Source organism: Salvelinus namaycush, chromosome 10, assembly GCF_016432855.1.
Source record: "Salvelinus namaycush isolate Seneca chromosome 10, SaNama_1.0, whole genome shotgun sequence".
In the NCBI taxonomy this organism is placed as follows: domain Eukaryota; kingdom Metazoa; phylum Chordata; class Actinopteri; order Salmoniformes; family Salmonidae; genus Salvelinus; species Salvelinus namaycush.
The window spans coordinates 27,242,660-27,268,234 of NC_052316.1; the positions used below are offsets into that span (position 1 = coordinate 27,242,660).

Genomic DNA, 25,575 nt, shown 5'->3' on the forward strand with positions numbered 1-25,575 from the left:
TCTCTCTCTGTGTGTGTGTGTGTGTGTGTGTGTGTGTGTGTGTGTGTGTGTGTGTGTGTGTGTGTGTGTGTGTGTGTGTGTGTGTGTGTGTGTGTGTGTGTGTGTGTGTGTGTGTGTGTGTGTGTGTGTGTGTGTGTGTGTGTGTGTGTGTGTGTGTGTGTTACAGTGGAAACACACCAAGGGGGTGGCACAACAACATGCTGGCTCCAAACCATGCCCGGGGCCAAGAGTTTATCAGACCAGATCCAGAAACGCAGGGTGAAATCAATAGGAGCATGGGAAAATACCAGAGACTCCTGAGTCTGACTCCCACTGCAATCACGTATGCAAATACACCTCGCTCTCTCTGTCAAACACACCTCCACAAGCATGAGCAGACAGACAGTACAGTATGATCAGTGATCAGTGTCTCACTGTGCCTGACAGCATGTTTCACACTTCCTTCACCTGTATTAACACACCCCCATTACATCATTGTTACAGTGTGTCAACCTGCACTTGACTGATCCGTGACAGAAACAGCCTAGTCTGTCACACTGACATATTGACTGACTGAGACTGACAGAAACAGCCTAGTCTGTCACACTGTCTGACATATTGACTGACTGAACTGACTGAGACTGACAGAAACAGCCTAGTCTGTCACACTGTCTGACATATTGACTGACTGAACTGACTGAGACTGACAGAAACAGCCTAGTCTGTCACACTGTCTGACATATTGACTGACTGAACTGACTGAGACTGACAGAAACAGCCTAGTCTGTCACACTGTCTGACATATTGACTGACTGAACTGACTGAGACTGACAGAAACAGCCTAGTCTGTCACACTGTCTGACATATTGACTGACTGAACTGACTGAGACTGACAGAAACAGCCTAGTCTGTCACACTGTCTGACATATTGACTGACTGAACTGACTGAGACTGACAGACTCTGACTAACTGGCTGGTTATCTACCTGACTGACTACTAGCTACTACTTATTTGGTTGACTTTAATTAAGGAAATACTGATGGATCGATGTGCCATCAATGGGTATCTTCTCCTGTTGTGGAGACGCATAACACAGGTGGCTGTAGCAAGAAACAGGAATCCTATAGCTATGGGCCAAAATCACCATAACACAGTTCTTAATGATTTGTTCCGTCGCTGCCGAATAATGTTTACACTATGACATCTGTATTTCCAACAGCAAAGTAGCAGGTCATTACACATACATTGGTCACCAAGGGTCTGTAATAAAAACAAAGCTCTTTTTTAGACAACCATTTGGAGTTCTATTAGAGGAGGGGGAGACTAGTCCTTTGTTAAGTTTATGATAAGCGGCTGCAATAACAGTTCACAGGACTCCTGTATACAAACACCCCCAGCAAGATAGCTGAATGTTTATGTTTGACATCATCACTTTAGATCACTGGATGAGATCAACTGGTGGGCGTGATAAACTTCCATCAACAAATTCAAGTGAAGCCCTCAAACAGGTGTGGGCTGTGCGCACACAAACCCAAACCGCACAAAAACAAACACAAACAGAGACAGAACATACACAAGTAGGCCTACATGTACACACACAATTTGGATATTTTGAATGAAAGTACAGTCTAAATCATCAGTCTAAATCATATCCTTTTCCACATGGAGGTGCATGTTGGCTGAACCTCCAGTCCAGTCAGATTTAGAACCAGAATTAACCCATTGACCTGACCCACATCACAGGCTAATTTACCACCGTGCAGGCCCAAACTCTTCACTCACAGCGACTCACACAGCTCTCCCTAATCCCTCCTCCCATGGTTTGGCTGAGTGCTCCTCCTCAGGAGAGAGAGAGGAGACAGAGGAGCCGTCCAACTTTCCATGGACATTTCATACCCCCCTAGACTCAGCTCCTAGATCAGTTCAACTTGAGGGTCTGTATTGGCAGTAGTCCCTGACATGTTTCATATAGACAACAAAGGAAACCAGAAAAGCATAAAGTAAAATATGACTTTTTGTTATCAACTCCCATTCTCTCTCTCTCTCTCTCTCCTTGTCCAACTCAATTTCTCTCTGTCTTTGTTCTCCTAGACTTCCAAATGTATTTTCTCTGTATGTTTCTCTCTTTCACCTCCTCCCTTGCTCCGTCTGTACCCCACTCCCTCCCATCTCTCTCTGGCTCTAATTGCACACACAACACATACAACAGAACCAGACTGTTTTCTTTTCCCCCGCTTTAACAACTGCACAGAGCGTGGCTCATTCTGACCAGACTAACAGTTCAGGGTTGCTCCAGCTCCCATCAACCCCTTAAGTTATGTCTCTCCCCCTCCATCTCTCTCACTCCCCCCTCTATTTAATCAGTCTATCTTGGGAGCCATTTTATGTAGAATCAAATAATAGGTGAGAAGTGCAGAGAATGAACAGTGAGATCCCTCCCTTCCTCCCTCGCTTCCTCCCTCCTTCCCTCCATCCCTCCTTCCCTCTCTACCTCCCTCCCTCCTTTCATTTCTCCCCCGTTCCTCCCTCCCTCCTTCCCTCCCCCTTTTCCCCTCCTTCTGTCCGGTTAGAGTGTTTTTCTGTATTGCAGGGACGCTCAAGACATTCTTCCTGGGATTGGAATGGGAAAGACATCGCCATCAAACGGGATTAGCAGCAGGAGTGGAGAGGAAGAAGGAGAAAGAGGAGAGCCAGAGAAAGAGAGGGTAGGGAGGGGGTGGAAACCAGAGAACCCAGGGAAGGACTAGCCAAACCTGACACTACTATTCTTACCTGACAGACACTATTGTGCTAACTAATCTATCAGACCCCAAAGTGGCACCACACAACTGACCTATATAAAAACACAACTGGTCCTTCACCACTAACACAACACTGACACAACCCAGAATAAAGCATCTCACACAACTACGCTTTCTCAACCTCATAGACCCTATCACCCTCAGTAAAGCAGCCAGTTGCCTCCAGCCCTATCCTCTCCAGACTAACCACTTCCCAGAACTTCCAGTAAATGAATGGGTTTCTATCTCCGCCTCTCTCTGTCCTATAAACCACACATCCATACTCCAACACATGCTTTTTACATTAACTGTCTGAGGGGCTGGCAAAGCAGACAGAAATTACGAAAGAGCATTCCTGGTTCTCCTTCTCTATCATTTGTGTCTCTCCTTATTCTGTACTCCTTCATTCCATCTCTCAATTCAACCCTTTTAAGTTCTTCAGAAGCATAAATGACAGATTGTGATTTTAACTGATTTTGAGATCAGTTTTAGCCCACAAAGTTTTACCACAGAAAAAAGAACAATGGCAACACTGTATTTCATTGAAGCAGTGAGCTCATCGTAAAGCAACAGTGGCTATGCTAATGCTATGCTATGTGTGTTCACATCGTCTTCTCTCTCTCTAATGAACTGAACTTGACTGAGTGTTAATGAAAAGCATCTTGCTGCTTGCTTGTCACCCTCTCCTCCCTCTCCTCCCTCTCTCTCCCTTCCCCTCTCTCCCTCTCCCTATAAACGCTCACTTCCACTGAAGTGTGTTAAATTGACAAAAGTTGTGTCTGATTCTGTAAAGAATTTGTAAGAAAGACTAGTACCTTCAGTGACGCGGCCCACGTGAGTGTGTCTGTCTGCGGCTCAGGTATTCCCCAGGAGGAGTGTATGTGTGTGGTTGTTTCTGCCAGTCTGCCAGGTAGCGGAGCAGCATATATAGAGCAGCCAGCAGCCAGACTCAGCCTCCCTTGCTCTCTGCATGAGTCAGCCTAAACCTTCTTCACAATAAAAGCCTCTGTTTCACAATAAAAGCTCTGCAACACGGGCCACTGATCTAGAGACGTCTCTTTCAGAACCAGGCTCCTAGAATAACAACAGCCAGCTATTTTTGACCCAGAAATAAAAGATTGAAAGTAAGAGAGCGAGAGAGAGATTGTGAAAGAACGTGACACCCAGATCGTAGGGGGTTTGGACCAGAGGGGGCTGGGGTGGGGAGCAGGTGGGACAGTGTGGGGACCAGGGGGGGGCGGGGATTGGACCAGGGAGGGCGAGGGCAGGTTCAGCTCCTCTCTCAGGAGGATTCAGTCATCTCCCCAGTGTCGAGTCACACCACTTACGGCCAAGTCAGTGTCTGTGTATCTCACTCTGCTGCTTATGGAAGACAGGCTCAATCAAAGAGGTTGATTGACTTGTGATTCCCAAAAGTGTGTAACTGCTAGGGTTTCCCTGTGTTTAACATACTATTACCTCTGTCCAGGGAAACATAGGGGATAACTAAGACCTCTGTTTCCATGCTGTCAACTAACAAGCACACACTCATCTCTCTCCCTCTTTCTCTCTCTCTGTATCTTTTTCGCCACTCTACATGTATTTCTCTCCGCTCACCCCTCTCTCTCTTCCACTTCCCTCTTGTATTGTGAAGGTCAGCTCTAACAACTCTTCCTAATTTGAGAACTTGCTCCATTCCCTGCAGGTCACTCAACCTAACGAGCCAATCCAGCGTCAGCTCTCTCAGCCAATCCTGCTGCTCGCCATGTCCTTTTAACTTTTTATGGCTGCAGGGGCAGTATTGAGTAGCTCTGTTTAAGGTGCCCATTTCAAACGGCCTCGTACTCAATTCTTGCTCGTACAATATGCATATTATTGTTATTATTGGATAGAAAACACTCTCTAGTTTCTATAGCCGTTTGAATTATGTCTCTGAGTGGAACAGAACTCATTCTACAGCACTTTTGCTGATATGGAGTGAGATTTCAGAAATGTTGGCCTCTGGTCCCAGGTCAGTTTTAAAGTCCCTGTAAATCCTATGAGGATACAAACACTGCCCACGCCTTCCTCTAGATGTCAGTAAGAGGTGACAATTTGAATGGAGTCGATTGCGCAATCAGGGCCTGTATAAAAAGCCAAAGACCGGATGTACCGTTCTTTTCCTGCTGCGCCTGACGCACGATGGACGTTGGACCTGCTCTCTTTCCAAGCTTGGGTTTAGCCAGTAATATTTCGTCGGTCATGTTTTTACTCGTTATAGGTGTTAAAGACATCATAAGGTAGTTAATTTAAACCGTTTTATAGCAATTTATATCCGTTTAGTGCGATTTTGAGGCAATTCTTAGTGATGCACTTTGAAGCTTTGGGCACGTTTCCAGTACCGGTCGAACGTTAGTGGGCATTTCGACGGACAAGAGGACATCTTTCGACCAAAAGAAGATTAGACCCAAGAAAGGATACATTGCCCAAGATTCTGATGGAAGATCACCTCATAGTAAGAAATATTTAAGATGATAAATCGTTGTTCTGTCGAAAAATTTTAAACGCATATTCCGCCATTTTCTTTGGTATAGCTTCGCTTGGCGAACCCTGTATTGCACAGTAAGGATAATTTTAGAAATGTAATTCAGCAATTGCATTAAGAACTAATTTGTCTTTCGATAGCTGTCCAACTTATATTTTTGTAGTCAAGTTTATGAATAGTTAATCATGAGACAAGATCACTGTCAAATATGGCGCCCGACATTTTCAGGCTAGTTTTGCTAGTTTTGTCATTGTATAACCACGGTTTTTTGTGGCTAAATATGCACATTTTCGAACAAACTCTATATGTATGTTGTAATATGATGTTACAGGAGTGTCATCGGAAGAATTCTGAGAAGGTTAGTGAAAAAATTTATATATTTTGGCGATGATTACGTTATCGCTCTCTTTGGCTAGAATCAATGCTCTGGTAACGTTTGCACATGTGGTATGCTAATATAACGATTTATTGTGTTTTCGCTGTAAAACACTTAGAACATCTGAAATATTGTCTGAATTCACAAGATCTGTGTCTTTCCATTGCTGTGAGCTGTGTATTTTTAAGAAATGTTTTATGATTAGTAATTAGGTAATACACGTTGCTCAGTGTATTTATTCTAGTCGAGTTGTGATGGTGGGTGCAATTGTAAACTATGATTTATACCTGAAATATGCACATTTTTCTAACAAAACCTATCCTATACAATAAATATGTTATCAGACTGTCATCTGATGAGGTTTTTTCTTGGTTAGTGGCTATCAATATCTTTATTTGGCCGAATTGGTGATAGCTACTGGTGGAGAGAAAAAATGGTGGACAAAGAAAAATGGTGTCTTTTGCTAACGTGGTTAGCTAATAAATTTACATATTTTGTCTTCCCTGTAAAACATTTTAAAAATCTGAAATGGTGGCTTTATTCACAAGATCTGTATCTTTCATTTGGTGTCTTGGACTTGTGATTTAATGATATTTAGATGCTACTATTTAATTGTGACGCTATGCTAGCGATGCTAATCAGTGTGGGGGGGGTGGGGGATGTTGTCATAGGTGTACCGACCTCGGGCTTGCAGCCATAAGAGGTTTTAAGGACTGCCCACTGTCTGGGGGTTGCTGAGGAATGATCTGCCTTGCTGTTATCGATCCTTCCTGGGTCTCTTCTACTTTTCCTCATTCTTTATCTCAAGCGTTTTCTCTTCTTTCTCTGGCTAGTTCTCTCTGTACGCATTCATTCACAGTCCAGGTCCACATTTAGGGCAACAAATGTAACCAATCAGATAGCTGATAAACAAAAACACTCATGTTTAAAAAAAAATACATTAATGGCATGACTAATGAAAAACGTTGCACATGAACTTCAGGACTATCTTGAGCTTTCCAGGCAGCTGATAATGAAGAAACAAGACTTCTCTGTGTATAAACTCAGTTCCATATGTGTCTCTTTAACATACATGTTTCCATAAAACCACACGCAATGCCTCTATAAGAAAGTGATTGTTAATACAGCATTAGAGTTTATGAGCTACACCTAATAAACACAAGGCCTCTGCTGTGGGTACAGCTCTGAATCACAGCACAGATGTGTGACAAAGCCTGGCAGCCAGAGCAACACGGCTCTGAACACAAGACCATAGAGCACTACGGTCCACAAACACAACCCTGAACGCAACACAACTACAGACGAAAGACAAAGCAGTAACCGAAGCGACTGATCAACAGTGAGGAGACAGACAGAATGTTCTGGTGCTCACCTCTCTTAGAGATTTTATTTACAATATTAACAGGTGCAGGACTAATTGGCCAATAAACTTTGTACAGAAAATAACAAACATGTCATTGACAAAGACTTGAATAAATCAAACATTCTCAGTACAAACTATTCCAGCAACAACTCTTTGCCTATAACAAAACTCAGGTATAACTCTACTCTAGCCAACCTGTTACCTGCCCAGCCTGCTCTCTCCCAGGTATAACTCTACTCTAGCCAATCTGTTACCTGCCCAGCCTGCTCTCTCCCAGGTATAACTCTACTCTAGCCAATCTGTTACCTGCCCAGCCTGCTCTCTCCCAGGTATAACTCTACTCTAGCCAACCTGTTACCTGCCCAGCCTGCTCTCTCCCAGGTATAACTCTACTCTAGCCAACCTGTTACCTGCCCAGCCTGCTCTCTCCCAGGTATAACTCTACTCTAGCCAACCTGTTACCTGCCCAGCCTGCTCTCTCCCAGGTATAACTCTACTCTAGCCAACCTGTTACCTGCCCTGCCTGCTCTCTCCCAGATATATCTGTCACGATCGTGATGAGAGACGGACCAAGGCGCAGCGGGATTAAAGTTCCACATCTTTTAATAAAGCGAAACTTACAAACAAAACAATCCGTGACATCAGTGGTGCTACATGCACATACACAAAACACATATCCCACAACCCAGGTGGGAACAATGGAGAACTTAAGTATGATCCCCAATTAGGGACAACGATAAACAGCTGCCTCTAATTGGGAACCATACCAAGTACACCAACATAGAAATAGGAAAACTAGAACACCCCCCTAGTCACGCCCCGACCTACAACACCATCGAGAACCAAGGGCTCTCTATGGTCAGGGCGTGACAATAACTCTACTCTAGCCAATCTGTTACCTGCCCAGCCTGCTCTCTCCCAGGTATAACTCTACTCTAGCCAATCTGTTACCTGCCCAGCCTGCTCTCTCCCAGGTATAACTCTACTCTAGCCAATCTGTTACCTGCCCAGCCTGCTCTCTCCCAGGTATAACTCTACTCTAGCCAATCTGTTACCTGCCCAGCCTGCTCTCTCCCAGGTATAACTCTACTCTAGCCAATCTGTTACCTGCCCAGCCTGCTCTCTCCCAGGCAAAAGCCAACTGAGCACCTTAGTATTCTTTCCAGGAACTGCCTTCAGCTAGAAATGTTCCATCATGATAGCCCCAAAACACATTTCTACCATAAATGCGTAATTTCCCATTGACATATACTGTATCATAAACAACGGTTATACATAAACTGGCTTTGTAATCATGTTACCTGATGAAATTGCTGTACAATATGATCTTGTTGCCATCTGAAGAGTGTTTTGAATACTGATGTTTGATTTGCTGGTTTTAAGCATTAAACTTTCAAATAGCTCTTTGTTGACTGTTGCTGGGTGCTATCGTCCTCCATCAGCACTTGTACCCTACCTGCCCTAAGCTCTCTCCTGGCCCCTTACACTAAGTCTGAATTTATCCTGCTAGGTGACCTAAACTGGGACATGCTTAAACTACCTGACAAAAGTCCTAAAGCTATTAAATATTTCTCAGATTATTACCAATCCCACAAGGTATGACTCCAAACACCCAGAAAAGGCTACTCTCCTTGATGTTATCCTCACAAATAATCCTGATAGGTATCAGTCTGGTGTTTTCTGTAATTACCTTAGTGATCACTGTTTTACAGCCTGTGTTCGTAATGGCTGCTCAGTGAAACGACCTGTCCTGATTTGTCATAGACGCTTGCTAAAAAACTTAAATGAGCAAGCCTTCCTTCATGAACTGGCCTCTGTAAAATGGTATAGAATCAGCTTGATCGCCTCTGTCGAAGACGCTTGGACCTTTTTTTTTTATATTTTCAGTGGTATTGTTAACAAACGCCCCCATAAAGAAAATGAGAATTAAAAACAGGTTCAGCCCCTGGTTCGACCGTGATCTTGCAGAATTACTTCACAGAATTACTTCACATTACTTCAATTACTTCACAAGAATTGCATTTGGCGAAAGGCTCGGCACACGCATACTCAGGCTGACTGGCTATCGTTCGGGCAAATGAGAAATAAGTGCACTCAGGCTATCCGGAAGGCCAAAGTTAGTTACTTTAAGGAGCATTTCTCTGTGGGTCTAACCCCAAGAAGTTCAGGAAAACGGTTAAAGACCTGGAGAATAAACCCTACTCCTCACAGCTGCCCATGTCCCTTAATGTTGATGATGTGGTTGTTACTTACAAGAAGCACATGGCTGAGCTCTTTAATCACCACTTCATTAAGTCAGGATTCATATTTTACGTCCAACATTTTCTCATCTCCCACCCCTTTTAATACGACTATCCCAGATGCATCTCCCTCTTTTTCCCCTGCCCCACTACAAAGTTTCTCCCTGCAGGCACTCACTGAGTCCGAGGTGCTAAAGGAGCTCCTGAAACTTGACCCCATAAAACATCTGGGTCAGATGGTTTAGACCCTTTCTTCTTTAAGGTTGCTGCCCCGATCACCTCCAAGCCTGTCTCCAACCTTTTTAACCTGTCTCTGCTTTCTGAGGAGGTTCCCATTGCTTGGAAGGCAGCTACAGTTCATCCTTTATTTAAAGGGGGAGATCAGGCTGATCCTAACTGTTAAAGGCCTATTTCTATTTTGTCCTGTTTATCAAAAGTCTTGGAACAACTTGTCAATAATCAACTGACTGGCTTTCTTGATGTCTATAGTATTCTCTTGGGTATGCAATCTGGTTTCCGGTCAACCTGGTTTCCGGATGTGTCACTGCAACCTTAAAGGTGCTCAATGATGTCACCATTGCCCTTGATTCTAAGCAATATTGTGCTGATATTTTTATTGACTTGAACAAAGCTTTTGATACGGTAGACCATTCCATTCTCGTGGGATGTATTGGTGTCTCTGAGGGGTCTTTTGGCTGGTTTTCTAACTACCTCTCTCAAAGAGTGCAGTGTAATAAGTCAGAAAATCTGCTGTCTCTGCCACTGCCTGTCACCAAGGGAGTACCTCAAGGCTCGATCCTAGGGCCCACGCTCTTCTCAATTTTCTTCAACAACATAGCTCAGGCAGTAGGAAGCTCTCTCATCCATTTAATTGCAGATGATACAGTCTTATACTCGGCTGGCCCCTCTCTGGATTTTGTGTCAAATGCTCTACAACAAAGCTTTCTTAGTGTCCAACAAGCTTTCTCTACCCTTAACCTTGTTCTGAACACCTCCAAAACAAATGTCATGTGGTTAGGCAAGAAGAATGTCCCTCCTCCCACAGGTGTTATTACTACCTCTGAGGGTTTAGAGCTTGAGGTAGTTACCTCATACAAGTACTTGGGAGTATGGCTAGACGGTGCACTGTCCTTCTGTCAGCCCATATCAAAGCTGCAGGCTAAAGTTAAATCTAGACTTGATTTCCTCTATCGTAATCGCTCCACTTTCACCCCAGCTGCCAAACAAACTCTGATTCAGATGACCATCCTACCCATGCTAGATTACGGAGATAGAATTTATAGATCGGCAGGTACGGGTGCTCTCGAGCGGGCTAGATGTTCTTTACCATTCGGCCATCAGATTTGCCACCAATGCTCCTTATAGGACACGTCACTGCACTCTATACTCCTTTGTAAACTGGTCATCTCTGTATACCTGTTGCAAGACCCACTGGTTGATGCTTATTTATAAAAACCCTCTTAGGCCTCACTCCCCCCTATCTGAGATATCTACTGCAGCCCTCATCCTCCACATACAACACCCGTTCTGCCAGTCACATTCTCTTTGGTTTCAGGATTCTTGACTTTATCTTGAAGAGATACAATAAAGAGTCTTTCTTCAACCAATAATTTGATTCAGTGTCATTGTCTACAGGTCATGGACATGCGTTCCATGACAACCACTGACAAAGAGAAATACGGCACACAAACAAAACACCGAACGCAAGAGTTTGCAAGATCAACACAAAGCTCTGAATCCAACAGGCATGAAACATAGACCACAGATGTATATTAAACATGTTGTTTAGTTATACTGTATAAGCTCGATTTGGGAACGAATTAACATTCCAAAGCATCAAAATCACATTTGAGATTAACTCTCAGTACAAAAAAACAAACAGTATCCAGGATCCTCTGTAAACAAGTTATGTGTATCTGTGTATGAGTGAGAGAGACAGAGCAGGGTAGAATGGTTTGGAACGTGGCCTTCAGTTTGTTGCAGTTGTTCTCTGTTACCCTGACAACAACCTCAGAGGAGGTTAAAGAGGTTTGGAGCTGGCCCAATCATTTAATCTCTGTGGTATGACAATTATGCAGACGGCATGGGTTTGAGTGGCACTGAGTCAATCCACATGCAATATATAGCACATTAAAGGGGATTAGTAGCTTCCTCATCTTTACCTCTCTGGGCATATGCAGGCTTCACACGCATACACACATGGTGTCACTTACAGGCAAGCAGGCTGTTGTTCTAAGCTCCCCCATGTTTGGAATTGTTAGCCCGGTTCATATGTACGCGTGTGTGAGTGTGTGTGTTTGTGCATGTGTGTGCGTGTGCGTGTATGACAGACATTTAAGTCAGGAATGGGAGTTCCCGGATGCCATGAGGGGGAGAGACACCACATGGTGAGGTTATGACCCCATTCGCAGCCATTTGCTAGCAGCATTTTAACACATAATAGTCACCTTTGACATCTGACCCCTGAAAGATAATTGTTGAACCTCATCTGCCATGTGGCTCCAGCAGAGCCCACACCTTCCACTTCCTCCTCTTTGGACACACAGGGTCAGAACATGACTTTGTATTGTTCTGTGATTTCAATAACCAAACGAACACACACACACACTCACACTCACACTCACACTCACACTCACACTCACACTCACACTCACACTCACACTCACACTCACACTCTCTCTCTCTCTCTCTGTCTCTCATTGTGACTCATTGTGTTAGGTCTCTCAGGGTGGAGGCTGTGACAGATCAGTCTGGAACAGTGAGGATTAACACAGCTGTTTGATCATGATGACCCTCACACCCTGCAGGGGTTCTGAGAGGCACTACAGCATCACTTCCTCGTCCCCGTGACGACAGTGCCACATTTGATCTTATGATCCACAACCTGTTTTTAGACTGACCAGAACTCAATTTGAACCAGAACTCAACCACATTTCAAGTAGTCCTCAATCAAGGATGGAGTTATGAACATTATGGTTATTTTATGTAATGTTTTTAAGTTTAGATTGTGAGCGGGTTATGACATGGCAGAGTTGAGGTTGTTTAAACCGCTGATCTGTGCTTGACTCCTCTGCTTTTCACAATCCGTAATCCTCAAATAATCTAAAGCAAACAAGAAGATGAAGCCTGGTGGAGATTCTCACAGAGGGTTTGCCAGAGAGGGTTCAACAGTAGGCTGTTTATAAAATGGATAAATGCAAGATAACTAATTCAACTGTCAGGTTTTGATTCCTTGTTTTATGAAACAGTGATTACGATATAAAATGTTGGCAGGATAATTGCTGCTTGTGTGTTTGACGACGCCAACCCACAGATTATATCCCAACCCATAATCTAATGTTGTGCCACCGTGATCACAGTCAGTACTACAGCCACACCTCACTGTGCCTCATTCACTTGGCTCTTCTCTACGATCCTCTCCTCAAAAACCTTACATGGTCTGGGTTTTGACTTTCCCTTCAGAGGCTGCCGCTTGAACTGAACGTCCTTGGTGTTTCTGTACAAGTAAATACTGTATCATTATCTTTTGTAGATTAAGTTTGCACGTGAATCTAGTAAATGTTGACAGTAATCGACAAGATGGTAATTAATAACTTGACGATTTGCCACACAGCAGCCACAGGGAATCTCAGGGGGACTCTGAGGCACCAGTTCCAGGAAAGAGGCACTTTCTAAATCCCTTCCATTTAAAAATGCTCACACCAGCACAAACATACACACCTTGTTTTCAGAGTATGTCGTAACCATTCAACATGAAACAGTTCCTGTGAAGTGTCACACTGGGTAAGCATGTACAAGACTAGAAAGCTGATACTGAACACCATTGCCGCTTACACTCCATCACAACGTACACATGTGGGTGTTCGCACACGTACACACACACATGCACGCACACACACACAAACACACACCCTCCTACACACACACAGGGAAAGCAGATTGACAAATTCCAGGTGTTAACAGTCCAGTGTGATACGGCTTTATTCTTGGTCGCGGGTGTCCACTTAGACCCCTGGTGAATCTGAATCATAAATCAGGACGGAACATACACACTCTCCAAAATGGCAGCCCAGTGACCTCACACTGATACGATAGATCCCATCTAAGTGATTTATGACCTGCCTCAAGGCATGGCTACAGACCCAACAACCTTTAACAGTTTAATACAGACTGTTATACACTGCTGCCCTTAAGCCCCAAAACAGACTCAACCTGCCTCTGTCTCTCTCTCTCACTCTTAAAACACAAGGCCAGTGTTCTGATCCTAACAGCCAACGTGTGGCCTCTCCCCTGAGAGCTTCCTCTGATTCTTCCACCAGGTGTGGCAACACCAGTAACAACAGCCATCAGAACCACACACTGACTGACTGACTGACTGACTGGCCCAGCTCCATCTCCCTCCAGTACAGAACAGTCACAGTGCAGACAGACAGCAGGCATGTTTTCCCAGATCAGGTCTTGTACAGTCACCTCAGCCTGCCAAGTCATACAGCAACTTCCTCTCCACAGTAGAGCTCTGAATCTCCACAGTAGAGGCATGAATCTCCACAGTAGAGCCCTAAATCTCCACAGTAGAGGCATAAATCTCCCCAGTAGAGGCATGAATCTCCACAGTAGAGGCATGAATCTCCACAGTAGAGGCATGAATCTTCACAGTCGAGCCCTGAATCTTCACAGTAGAGCCCTGAATCTCCACAGTAGAGGCATGAATCTCCACAGTCGAGCCCTGAATCTTCACAGTCGAGGCATGAATCTCCACAGTAGAGCCCTGAATCTCCACAGTAAAGCCCTGAATCTCCACAGTAGAGGCATGAATTTTAAGCCCGAGCCCTACCCATGCCCATGACGTTCAGGCCCTACCCTACCCAGGCCCGATTGCTTCTGCCAAATTTAAGGCCCTGCCCAAAACCCGAAATCAGAAATAACTTCCTCTGTTAGTAAATCCATTTGCTGCTCCTCTCTGTCTGTCACTCACTACCTGCGCACAGCTTGCTGTGCATGCGCTCTGCTCATGGCTTTCTGAGTCTGTGATTATCCATAGCAATAGCTCTGCTTGGGCTGCTCTGCTCAATAAAGAGACATGAGAGAGCAGTTAGCTGTTAGCTACTTTTCATCACTCTAAACTCCAACTGTCTTATATTTGACGAGGTTGAAGCACTTCTGACACCGTGTTAGGATTTTAGTCAGATATAACTGTGCTGTGCAGCAGAGTACATGCAAATGGCTCAGCTTTAAAATGTTAGTCATCATTTTAGTGATACCTGAGCCCTGGTAGTACCCTAGTTATTGATGAAAAAACAGGCCCTACCCGGCCCTAACCGATGTATAATGTCGGGGCCCGTCAGGCTCTGGTCAGGTAGGAGGAGAGCTCTACTCCACAGCCCAGCTCTGTTAATGCAGCTCTGAGATAGCCTCGACAGGAGAGCTTTCATCAAGATACCAGCCCAGACCCACAGCTCACAGGTCAAGGCAATGTGAGGCATAAATAACAGGTGTAGGCCTATGTAATGGTTGAGATGCATGGATGCAATAGTACGGTCCTCTTAGACCGTCACACTAAAATTACTTTCTTTCCTTGTGAATAAAATACAGCAGTTAAAACAGTAACTGTGACTGTGATTTATCTATTAAAAACATCCGTCAAAACAGACACTGATTCACAGACCTTATTGGCTCCAGTGAAATGGTAGCCGTTGCATGATAGTGCTTCGTTTTACATTAGGAGACAGAGAGCTAAGACAGTGGGCTCATAGTTTCCATTCAGTTCCCCATTGGATTCACAGCAATTTAGAAAAATGACTCAATCAGAAACTTGATTAAAGTTACATTGGAGGCCTCAAATCAAATCCAGATAAGATAAAAACAGACTTTTACATCAGAGGCAGTAAAAGTCACACAACAGGGTCCCCTTTCACAGACGTAGACACTGTAGAACCGTGGCTTCAACACTGTGCAAAAGCATGCCGTTTAAAAAACATTATTGTTTTCAGGAGGTGTTCAGAAGAACAAATGAGAGGCAGTGACCCCTGCCGTGAGGTCAGAGGTTGAAGGTCAAAAGTGGCCGGTGCCTGAGGCTTTAGTTTGTCAGCCAACACTTCTATAGGTCACCAGGGGACAGAGAGGAAGCTAAGCTCCAGCACGGCATGGCACAACGCATTGACCCCTGGGTAATGGCAGGGCTGGTGTTTTTACTGTGTAATTACTGAGTGTATGTAGCAGAGGAGAGGGGGGTCAGTGCACCGTCCCTCTGCACGCTTCACCACGGGGAGCTGATTGTTTTTGGCAGTATGTTTGTGTCATTATTGTGGAAAAACTCACTCAAGGAAGCAGCTTTATGGTGATCCTGCTATTTGCAGAAACTCAAGCTGGGACACCAAAAGAAATACAGCAAAACAATCTGAATGTGCCAACACATCGTTATGATGCCATTATTCTTCCAACTCCACTGCTAAACAACAGGTTTCCACTCATATCACACCCAGAAACAGACCAGACCAGACCAGACCCAGACCCAGACCCAGACTCAGACCCAGGCCCAGACCAGACCCAGACCAGACTAGACCCAGACCCAGACCCAGACCAGACCCAGACCCAGAAACAGACCAGACCAGACCCAGACCCAGACCCAGACCCAGACCAGACCCAGACCAGACTAGACCCAGACCAGACCCAGACCAGACTAGACCCAGACCAGACCCAGACCCAGACCCAGACCAGACCCAGACCAGACCCAGACCCAGACCCAGACCAGACCCAGACCCAGACCAGACCCAGACCAGACCCAGACCAACCCTTCAGTTATTTACCTGTCATATTCTGTCTCCTCCTCTATACCCTCCGCTCTGGAAGCAGAGAGGATACAATGTCAATATTTAGCAAGAGTTACACAAATAGGCAATCCAACGCAACAACACATATGCTATGTACAAAGCACAGAGCATGAACCCTACACAACATCCATGTTCCACATGCATCCTGTCTCAGACCACATCAGAAATATGTCAGTCTCAGACCCCCTCACTAATGCATAAGACATATATCATGTCTGAACCACAACATTAAATCAGAAGCTAGACTATACAACCCTGCAACACAAACAGAGGCCATCCACAATGAGACTGTGCAGTCAAGTCCATACACTCCCACATCAAGACATACACAAACCATACAAGGACAATAAATGCTCTACTGCAACAACAGACATCATACTCACTGCCTTTAATAAAACACAGGGAGGCCACAGGGGGAGGCCATACAGAGAAAGCAGGGGCCTTGGTCGTGCATACAGGAGTCACACAGAGACAATAGGAGCCATCCAACAGAACAGAAGCCAATCTGTTTTCAGCCACAGAACAGCTGCCAGCCAGGCCAACTCTCTGGCGCACAACAGAACACAGCACTGACATGGCACTGACACCATCATAAAGAGACCGGAATGGTTTTGTTCTGTAAATACTGGGATTCCCCTTGTAACCCTTTCAGAAGCAGAATACACCCAGATCACTGATCCACAATAAAATCACTTATTATGGGAGTCATGGTGCCAGCTCAATCAGAAATCACTCATGACAGCCCTCCTCTGGTGCAGTGGGATGCGGTGAGACGAGCAGGGAGGCAAGGGTAAGGAGAGTGGCAGGATGGTGGCAGCATGGCAGGATGGAGGGTGTTCTCACAGTTTGGGCTTGGTGGGCAGTGGAGGACCTTCTTTCACCGGGGGCGGAGACATCTTGGCTGGGCCTGGGAAGTCTGGCTGGGCCTCTCGTGGAGGCAGGCTGAAGGAGGGCTGAGGGGGGCTGGCAGGCCTGCCATTCTGCAGTGCCCAGTTGGCCCGGTCCTGACCCTCCACGTCGTGGTACATGTGGACAGGCTGTAGGCCCGACATGCTGGGCCAGATCTCCAGCTCGTTGACGTGGAAACCCTCGGCGCAGGTACTGGGTGGGACCTTGGGCGGAACCTCCAATAGGCTGATCTCTGTGGGCGGGGGAGGGGGAAAGGCCTGGGTGTCTTCAAAGACAGAGACGTCCCCGGACGCCACACCATTCCTGACCGAGTCGTACACCGCTAGAGGGAGAGAGACAAGAAGTGTCACACTACAGACATCTCCTCACACAGTGCACTAAAATAACCTGCAGCAGAGCCCAGCCTGCCCCACATCCCCCTCTTATAGCCTACTAAACATGGCAGTTCTAAATTTAGTTTGGAATGTGATGTGATCTAAAGTAGCAGCTGTGTCCAGTCAGCCTGTTTGTCTGGGGGAGGTCTTGATGTAACCCCTGTTTATTTGGCCCTTGGATTTCCTCTGATTGCGTGGTGAACTGAGAGTACACAGAGTTATCAGAGAGAATAAACACGTCTCCCTTCTCCCACACTGAGATAGCTGATCATCGCCAAACTAACCTCCTCCTCCTTCTCCTCCTCCTCTACTCCTCCCCCTCCCCCCTCCCCCCCCCCCCCTCTCCTCCCCCTCTCCTCCTCCCCCTCTCCCCCCCTCTCCTCCTCCCCCTCCCCCTCTCCTCCTCCCCCTCTCCTCCCCCTCTCCTCCTCCCCCTCCCCCTCTCCTCCTCCTCTTCTCCTCTTCATATAGATCCATGATTATCCAGGAAAGTAAACAGGACCAGGACAGTCATCTGAACCAGAGGAAACCACACAGGGATCCACTAGACCTCCCAGGCTGACTATCTATTGGTAATCATTGATATGATGTAGAGCCAGACAGGCCCTTATCCTTGACCCAGATGTACCAAAATTCTGCGCAAACACTGTGCAAACTACAAACTCACATGCACTAAAGTTTAACTCAATTACACTTTAAGCAAATTCACCTACAAGTTGCTACAAGTTATAGAAACTGTCCTCAAGTTAATACAATAATGATGGTAACTCACCTGTGGGAGTGCTGAAGGCCCCTCCGGTGACAGAGAGTTGGGCTGTGCTGCTGACGGAGCCGTAAAGGTTGGTTGCAGTGCAGCAGAACTGACCTCCATCCTCTGGGAAGGCCTCTGCTATCACCAGCGTACAGATCTCCTCTGGAACAAACCAATCACAACTCTCATCACATACACTGTGGTGAATTAAACAACTAGCAGTGGCACAGTGTTGAAACTAACAGCAAAAAATAAATACTGGTGGTCAGTATAAACAGGTTAGGGAAAGTTTGTAACAGTTGAATGAGACAGACTCTGTTAGACCGGTTTAATAGATGTTTACACAGCCATAGAAAAGAGTTGAAGGTTTACTATCTATATGTTTGTAGTTGGAGGTAAGACAGACATAGATAGACAGGTAGACATATGGTATGTACATGTTCAACAGGAGACTGACAGTTAGATGTGACTCACTGCCACGAAACAGACTAAATATCAGACAGGGTATCAGGGTATCAGGGTAGAGAGAGAGAGAGAGAGAGAGAGAGAGAGAGAGAGAGAGAGAGAGAGAGAGAGAGAGAGAGAGAGAGAGAGAGAGAGAGAGAGAGAGAGAGAGAGAGAGAGAGAGAGAGAGAGAGAGAGAGAGAGAGAGAGAGAGAGAGAGAGAGAGAGAGAGAGAGAGAGAGAGAGAGAGAGAGAGAGAGAGAGAGAGAGAGAGAGAGAGAGAGAGAGAGAGAGAGAGAGAGAGAGAGAGAGAGAGAGAGAGAGAGAGAGAGAGAGAGAGAGAGAGAGAGAGAGAGAGAGAGAGAGAGAGAGAGAGAGAGAGAGAGAGAGAGAGAGAGAGAGAGAGAGAGAGAGAGAGAGAGAGAGACAGACAGACAGACAGACAGACAGACAGACAGACAGACAGACCACTCTGAATGTGACAGGTGAAGTAGGAAAACATACACATACACAGACAGACAGATAGACATACCAACACATGTAGACACACAAACACACACACAAAGAAAAAGAGAAAGTGAGAGAGAACACAGGTGTTGAGAGATGTCTGTAGTGTGACTGACAGGGTTTCTATGAGAGCTTGACGGTAACCCCTGATGTACCTCTTTAGTCACGTCTCAAACTGGAAAAGTCTCATCATGATGACATCATCACAGTGCCAAAGTGACAGCACAGACGGACACAACATACAGACTGACGCAACATACAGACTGACGCAACATACAGACTGACGCAACATACAGACTGACACAACATACAGACTGACACAACATACAGACTGACACCGGTTTGGATGCATGATGGAGCTGATGGGAGTAGACATATAGCAGTGACTTTGTTGATGACAACATGCCTGAGAATGACATTGGAGGAAGTGAAGAAACTTACCTGGCTCTGCTGCAGACCGTGGCTCTGTGTTTCACATGACATCAAAGGGAGAGAGGGAGTAAGACTCATAAATCATTCAATCCTTTTTTAACTTTTCGATGACCTCTCACACCAATAAGTATTCTGACTCTACTGAGAATGTCTCACTTTTCTGCAGGATGCGGAAGTCTGGAGAGTCCTGGATGACCTGTCCCTGTCTGAACCACTGGACCTGCAGAGGAATGCTGCCTCGAACCCTGCACTCCAACACAACCACCTGACCCTCTGATGCCTGGGCATTCTGTAAGAGCTGGAGGGGGAGAGAGACAGAGTTTTAAGGGAGGGAGGGAGGGAGGGAGGGAGGGAGGGAGGGAGGGAGGGAGGGAGGGAGGGAGGGAGGGAGGTGCAGGAAGGGTGAGAGAAAGGGTGACAGATAGTTGAGAGAGAGAAAGAGAGAGAGAGGAGGGAGCGAGAGATGCAGGAAGGGTGAGAGATGAGAGAGAGAGAGATGGGGGGCAAGGTAAAGAAGAGAAAGAAACACAGAGAAAGGGTCAGGGTTAGACAAACGGAGAGAGATCGAAGGAGAGGAGGAGAAAGAGACATCGGAAGGAAGAAAGGAAGGTTAAGAAAAGAAGTGGGAGAGGAGGAAATGAATGAAGACATAGACAGAGAGGAAGACAACACAGTGTCAGTAAGCAGAACAGAACACGTGGGAGTGGGAGGCCAGCAGACACTGACCCCATTTACAGCACTCTGTTTCACAAAAGGACAGGACAGAGCAGGGCTATCCAGACAATCCTGTGACAGCTTCTAGTGTTGCAATCAGAGAGGCAGGAAACCATCCGTTGAGAGGCCAAGGCAGGGGCCAATGGCAGCATTGTGTTACCTCTCCAACCAGTCAACAGGTCTCACAGTGAAAGGACTCATCCTATCTATCAGCAACAGAAACTCTCTCGTTGTGTGTTTACGAGTGTGTGCGTCCATGCGTATGTGTGTCTCAGTGTGTGTGTGTGTGTGTGTCTATGCCTATGTGTGTGTGCAACAGCCAGGGTGACATCACACCCCTGACTTCTCCCAAAAAGAGCACATATTCTCATTGAGATGAAGCCCTACAGCTCCTGGAGGAGGGGGTGAAGACAAACAAATGTCTTTTTGTAACGAGCTGGAAAATGATTTGTAGTCTGCAGGGCTGGATGGGAGTGAAACCCTCCTGACCCGTGTCGGTTTGGCAGGCCTGTTTGATGCGCTGCCTGGCCGGCTCACATCCCACCAGCACACAGACCATGACGTATGGCCTGAGGTGGGCTGAGGGAGGAGGGGAGGAGCAGTTGTAGGTTACAGAATGGTTAGAGCAGGAGACAGGAACTTTCTGGCTGCACCCCTTCAAATAGAATGTTTTATCTGGCCCCCGCCCGTCCTACGCTGTGTTATTACAGGGAGATGGAGCGTGCGGACGTCTGCATTTATGTGTGTGTGATGCACAACTTTTCCATAACTCCAAATGTAGTCTTACCTTGGTAAAGATAGGGGGCGCTGTAAGAGGACCCCCACCTCCATATAGTGAAGAAACTGGACTCTGCATCTGGAGGACAAGATAGAGAGATGTAACCTGACCATAAAGTATCTGTCTGTTGTTATTCATAATGACCCTTCCAGATCGTATACTCCTGTGTGTGTGTGTGTGTGTGTGTGTGTGTGTGTGTGTGTGTGTGTGTGTGTGTGTGTGTGTGTGTGTGTGTGTGCGTGCGTGCGTGCGTGCGTGCGTGCGTGCGTGCGTGCGTGCGTGCGTGCGTGCGTGCGTGTCTCCTACCCGGTGTGGGGGTGCAGATAGGACCAGGGTGGAGCGGTGAGGTACAGCCTCAGGGCTCTTGGGTGAAGGTGAACGAATGGACAGGGAGATTGAAGTCGTCTTCTTCTGAACCCTAAAACAGACAGCATTAGGTCTGTTCATCAGAGTAGCCATTTAGAGAGAGAAACCAAAACTGTGCAGTAAATGTATAATTACTACTCTTTGCAATAATTGTCTGCTCTCACACACGTCTGATGCTATAAACACACAAAGCCGTCAATTTACACCTTATAAACGACTTTGGACCATATGAAAATGGACTAAGATGATGTCACTGAGAATGAGAGCCAAGACGTTAATGTGTAAACAGAAGAGCGGATGAAGGAGTAGTGAAGGCAGAGTGAAGACAGGGAGGGACAGGTGGGAGATACACAGAGAGATCATGACAGAGACAGAGAGAGAGATAGAGAGAGAGAGAGAGAGAGAGAGAAAGAGAGAGAGAGAGAGAGAGAGAGAGAGAGAGAGAGAGAGGGAGAGAGAGAGAGGCAGAAGGGCCTTCTATGCCATCAAAAGGGACATAAAATTTGGCATACCAATTAGGATCTGGCTAAAAATACTTGAATCAGTTATAGAACCCATTGCCCTTTATGGCTGTGAGGCATGGGGTCCGCTCACCAAGCAAGAATTCACAAAATGGGATAAACACCAAATTGAGACTGCATGCAGAATATCGCAAAAAATATCCTCCGTGTACAACGTAAAACACCAAATAGTGCATGCAGAGCAGAATTAGGCCGATACCCGCTAATGATCAAAATCCAGAAAAGAGCCGTTAAATTCAACAACCACCGAAAAGGAAGCAATTCCCAAACCTTACATAACAAAGCCATCACCTACAGAGATATGAAGTCTGAAGAAGAGTCCCCTAAGCAAGCTGGTCCTGGGGCTCTGTTCACAAACACAAATAGACCCCACAGAGCCCCAGGACAGCAACACAATTAGACCCAAACAAAAAAACAGCGCAAACTAGAATGCTATTTGGCCCTAAACAGAGAGTACACAGTGGCAGAATACCTGACCACTGTGACTGACCCAAACTTAAGGAAAGCTTTGACTATGTACAGACTCAATGGGCATAGCCTTGCTATTGAGAAAGGCCGCCGTAGGCAGACCTGGCTCTCAAGAGAACACTGCCCACAAAATGAGGTGGAAACTGAGCTGCACTTCCTAACCTGCCCAATGTATGTGTCACGTTCCTGACCTTATTTCCTTTGTTTAGTCTTGTTTAGTTGGTCAGGACGTGAGCTGGGTGGGCATTCTATGTTATGTGTTTCTATGTTGGGTTGTCAACTAGCCTGATATGGTTCTCAATCTGGGGCAGGTGTTTTACGTTTCCTCTGATTGAGAACCATATTAAGGTAAGCTGTTCTCACTGTTTGTTTGTGGGTGATTGTTCCTGTGTCAGTGTTTGTGCCACACGGGACTGTTTTCGTTCGTTTCGTTCATTTCATTCGTGTGTTCCCTCCTGTCCGTGCGTTCATGTTATATGTTCACAAGTTCAGGTCTGTTAACGTCGTTTATTGTTTTGTAGTTTATCAAGTGTTTTTTCGTGTTCGTCTTTCTTTAATAAAACAAGTATGTATTCAAACCACGCTGCGTTTTGGTCCGATCCATGCTCCTCTTCAGACGAGGAGGAGGACCACGCTGCGTTTTGGTCCGATCCATGCTCCTCTTCAGACGAGGAGGAGGACCACGCTGCGTTTTGGTCCGATCCATGCTCCTCTTCAGACGAGGAGGAGGACCACGCTGCGTTTTGGTCCGATCCATGCTCCTCTTCAGACGAGGAGGAGGACCACGCTGCGTTTTGGTCCGATCCATGCTCCTCTTCAGACGAGGAGGAGGACCACGCTGCGTTTTGGTCCGATCCAAGCTCCTCTTCAGACGAGGAGGAGGACCACGCTGCGTTTTGGTCCGATCCATGCTCCTCTTCAGACGAGGAGGAGGACCACGCTGCGTTTTGGTCTGATCCAAGCTCCTCTTCAGACGAGGAGGAGGACCACGCTGCGTTTTGGTCCGATCCATGCTCCTCTTCAGACGAGGAGGAGGACCACGCTGCGTTTTGGTCCGATCCATGCTCCTCTTCAGACGAGGAGGAGGACCACGCTGCGTTTTGGTCTGATCCATGCTCCTCTTCAGACGAGGAGGAGGACCACGCTGCGTTTTGGTCTGATCCATGCTCCTCTTCAGACGAGGAGGAGGACCACGCTGCGTTTTGGTCTGATCCATGCTCCTCTTCAGACGAGGAGGAGGACCACGCTGCGTTTTGGTCCGATCCATGCTCCTCTTCAGACGAGGAGGAGGACCCCGCTGCGTTTTGGTCCGATCCAAGCTCCTCTTCAGACGAGGAGGAGGACCACGCTGCGTTTTGGTCTGATCCATGCTCCTCTTCAGACGAGGAGGAGGACCACGCTGCGTTTTGGTCCGATCCATGCTCCTCTTCAGACGAGGAGGAGGACCACGCTGCGTTTTGGTCCGATCCATGCTCCTCTTCAGACGAGGAGGAGGACCACGCTGCGTTTTGGTCCGATCCATGCTCCTCTTCAGACGAGGAGGAGGACCACGCTGCGTTTTGGTCTGATCCATGCTCCTCTTCAGACGAGGAGGAGGACCACGCTGCGTTTTGGTCCGATCCAAGCTCCTCTTCAGACGAGGAGGAGGACCACGCTGCGTTTTGGTCCGATCCATGCTCCTCTTCAGACGAGGAGGAGGACCACGCTGCGTTTTGGTCCGATCCATGCTCCTCTTCAGACGAGGAGGAGGACCACGCTGCGTTTTGGTCCGATCCATGCTCCTCTTCAGACGAGGAGGAGGACCACGCTGCGTTTTGGTCCGATCCATGCTCCTCTTCAGACGAGGAGGAGGACCACGCTGCGTTTTGGTCCGATCCATGCTCCTCTTCAGACGAGGAGGAGGACGACCGTTACAGTATGACCATATTAGAGACACATATTTCCCTCAGATTACACAGACCCATAAAGAATTTGAAAACAAACCCCCATATCTATTGGGTGAAATACCACAGTGTGCCATTACAGCAGCAAGATTTGTGACCTGTTGCCACAAGAAAAGTGCAACCAGTGAAAAACAAACACTATTGTAAATACAACCCATATTTATGTTTATTTATTTTCCCTTTTGTACTTGAACTATTTGCACATAATATGACATTTGAAATGTCTTTATTATTTTTGTAACTTTTGTGAGTGTAATGTTTATTGTTCATTTTTTTATTGTTTATTTCATTTTTGTTTATTATCTATTTCACTTGCTTTGGCAATGTAAACAAATGTTTCCAATGTCAATAAAGCCCTTAAATTGAATTTAATTGAGAAAGAGAGAGGGAGGAGGCTGCCCCCCAGAGACCTCTCATTATCTAAATGACCCAGAGTTTCACTGGCCAGGGTTATAAGGTAATTCGACAGGTTTATAGGGCTAGTTAAATTAGAGCAAGCAGCTAGCCTGAATACCACCTGGAGGGCCCAGTTGACCTTGACCCAACCACAGGGTTAGGAAGGGGTTAAGGCTCACAAGGTGAAGGGTGGTGAGAGGGTCATGCTAAGACACAGGCACACACACACACGCACGCATTCATGCACACACACACACACACAAACGTACTGAGGCATGGCTCCTGATCTGGACTTTGACACTTCTCCTTCTGAGTCGGAAGATGAAGCACCTGAACAGAGGTACAGAGGGATGAGAAATAGAGACCTTTCAGTGAGAGTTGTCCGTACATTCATTCAAATGACAGGAATTTAATAACAGTGAGTGCAGAGATAGTAGCAGTTACCCTGGACGTAGACCTCTGCCGAGGTGTTGTCAGCCCCCAGGCTGTTGGAGGCCACGCAGGTGTAGCGTCCCGTGTCGTCCTCGAAGGCCTCAGCGATCACCAACGTGTGTAGGGCACCATCCCTCCAGATCTGGATGTCAGGACAGTGGTGCAGCTCCCGCCCCTCACAGAACCACCTGGACACACACAGAGAAAACGTTCACTTAAATACCATTATACAAACAGCCATAGGCCCTACCAATGTGTTGATAAGTAAGAGCCATCACTCAAGATAAAACTATTTAATTCATTTCAGATTAGCGGTTATAATCAAGACTGTGAAGAATGTGGTCTGCCAATCAGAGTAATTAATCAGATCACTGTAAACCCCCCTCCAAACACACCCACACACCTGAGCACTGCCAGACAGACACCGCCACTCATCTGTGATACATTGGTTTTGGGATCATTGAGATCT

General features: G+C 46.4%; 1 protein-coding gene across 2 annotated transcripts in view; it reads right to left on the bottom strand.

Annotated features, from left to right (window-relative positions):
* The window catches only part of LOC120054912 (palladin-like), a 58,507-nt gene extending 33,348 nt beyond the window's left edge, over positions 1-25,159 (bottom strand). Inside the window, exons 1-8 of one of the 2 annotated variants that reach the window (XM_039002640.1) lie at positions 25,119-25,159; positions 24,944-25,004; positions 21,287-21,398; positions 20,990-21,058; positions 19,645-19,786; positions 19,498-19,521; positions 18,127-18,267; positions 16,915-17,302 (exon numbers count right to left, since the gene is read on the bottom strand). In XM_039002640.1, coding sequence (XP_038858568.1) covers positions 16,915-17,302; positions 18,127-18,267; positions 19,498-19,521; positions 19,645-19,786; positions 20,990-21,058; positions 21,287-21,398; positions 24,944-24,951 — 884 coding nt within the window. In that variant the 5' untranslated portion in view covers positions 24,952-25,004; positions 25,119-25,159. Of the gene's footprint in view, positions 1-3,574; positions 3,671-16,914; positions 17,303-18,126; positions 18,268-19,497; positions 19,522-19,644; positions 19,787-20,989; positions 21,059-21,286; positions 21,399-24,943; positions 25,005-25,118 lie in introns of those variants that run through there. The other variant, XM_039002641.1, reaches the window with a different exon arrangement.
* Between the last annotated feature and the right edge of the window lie 416 nt (positions 25,160-25,575).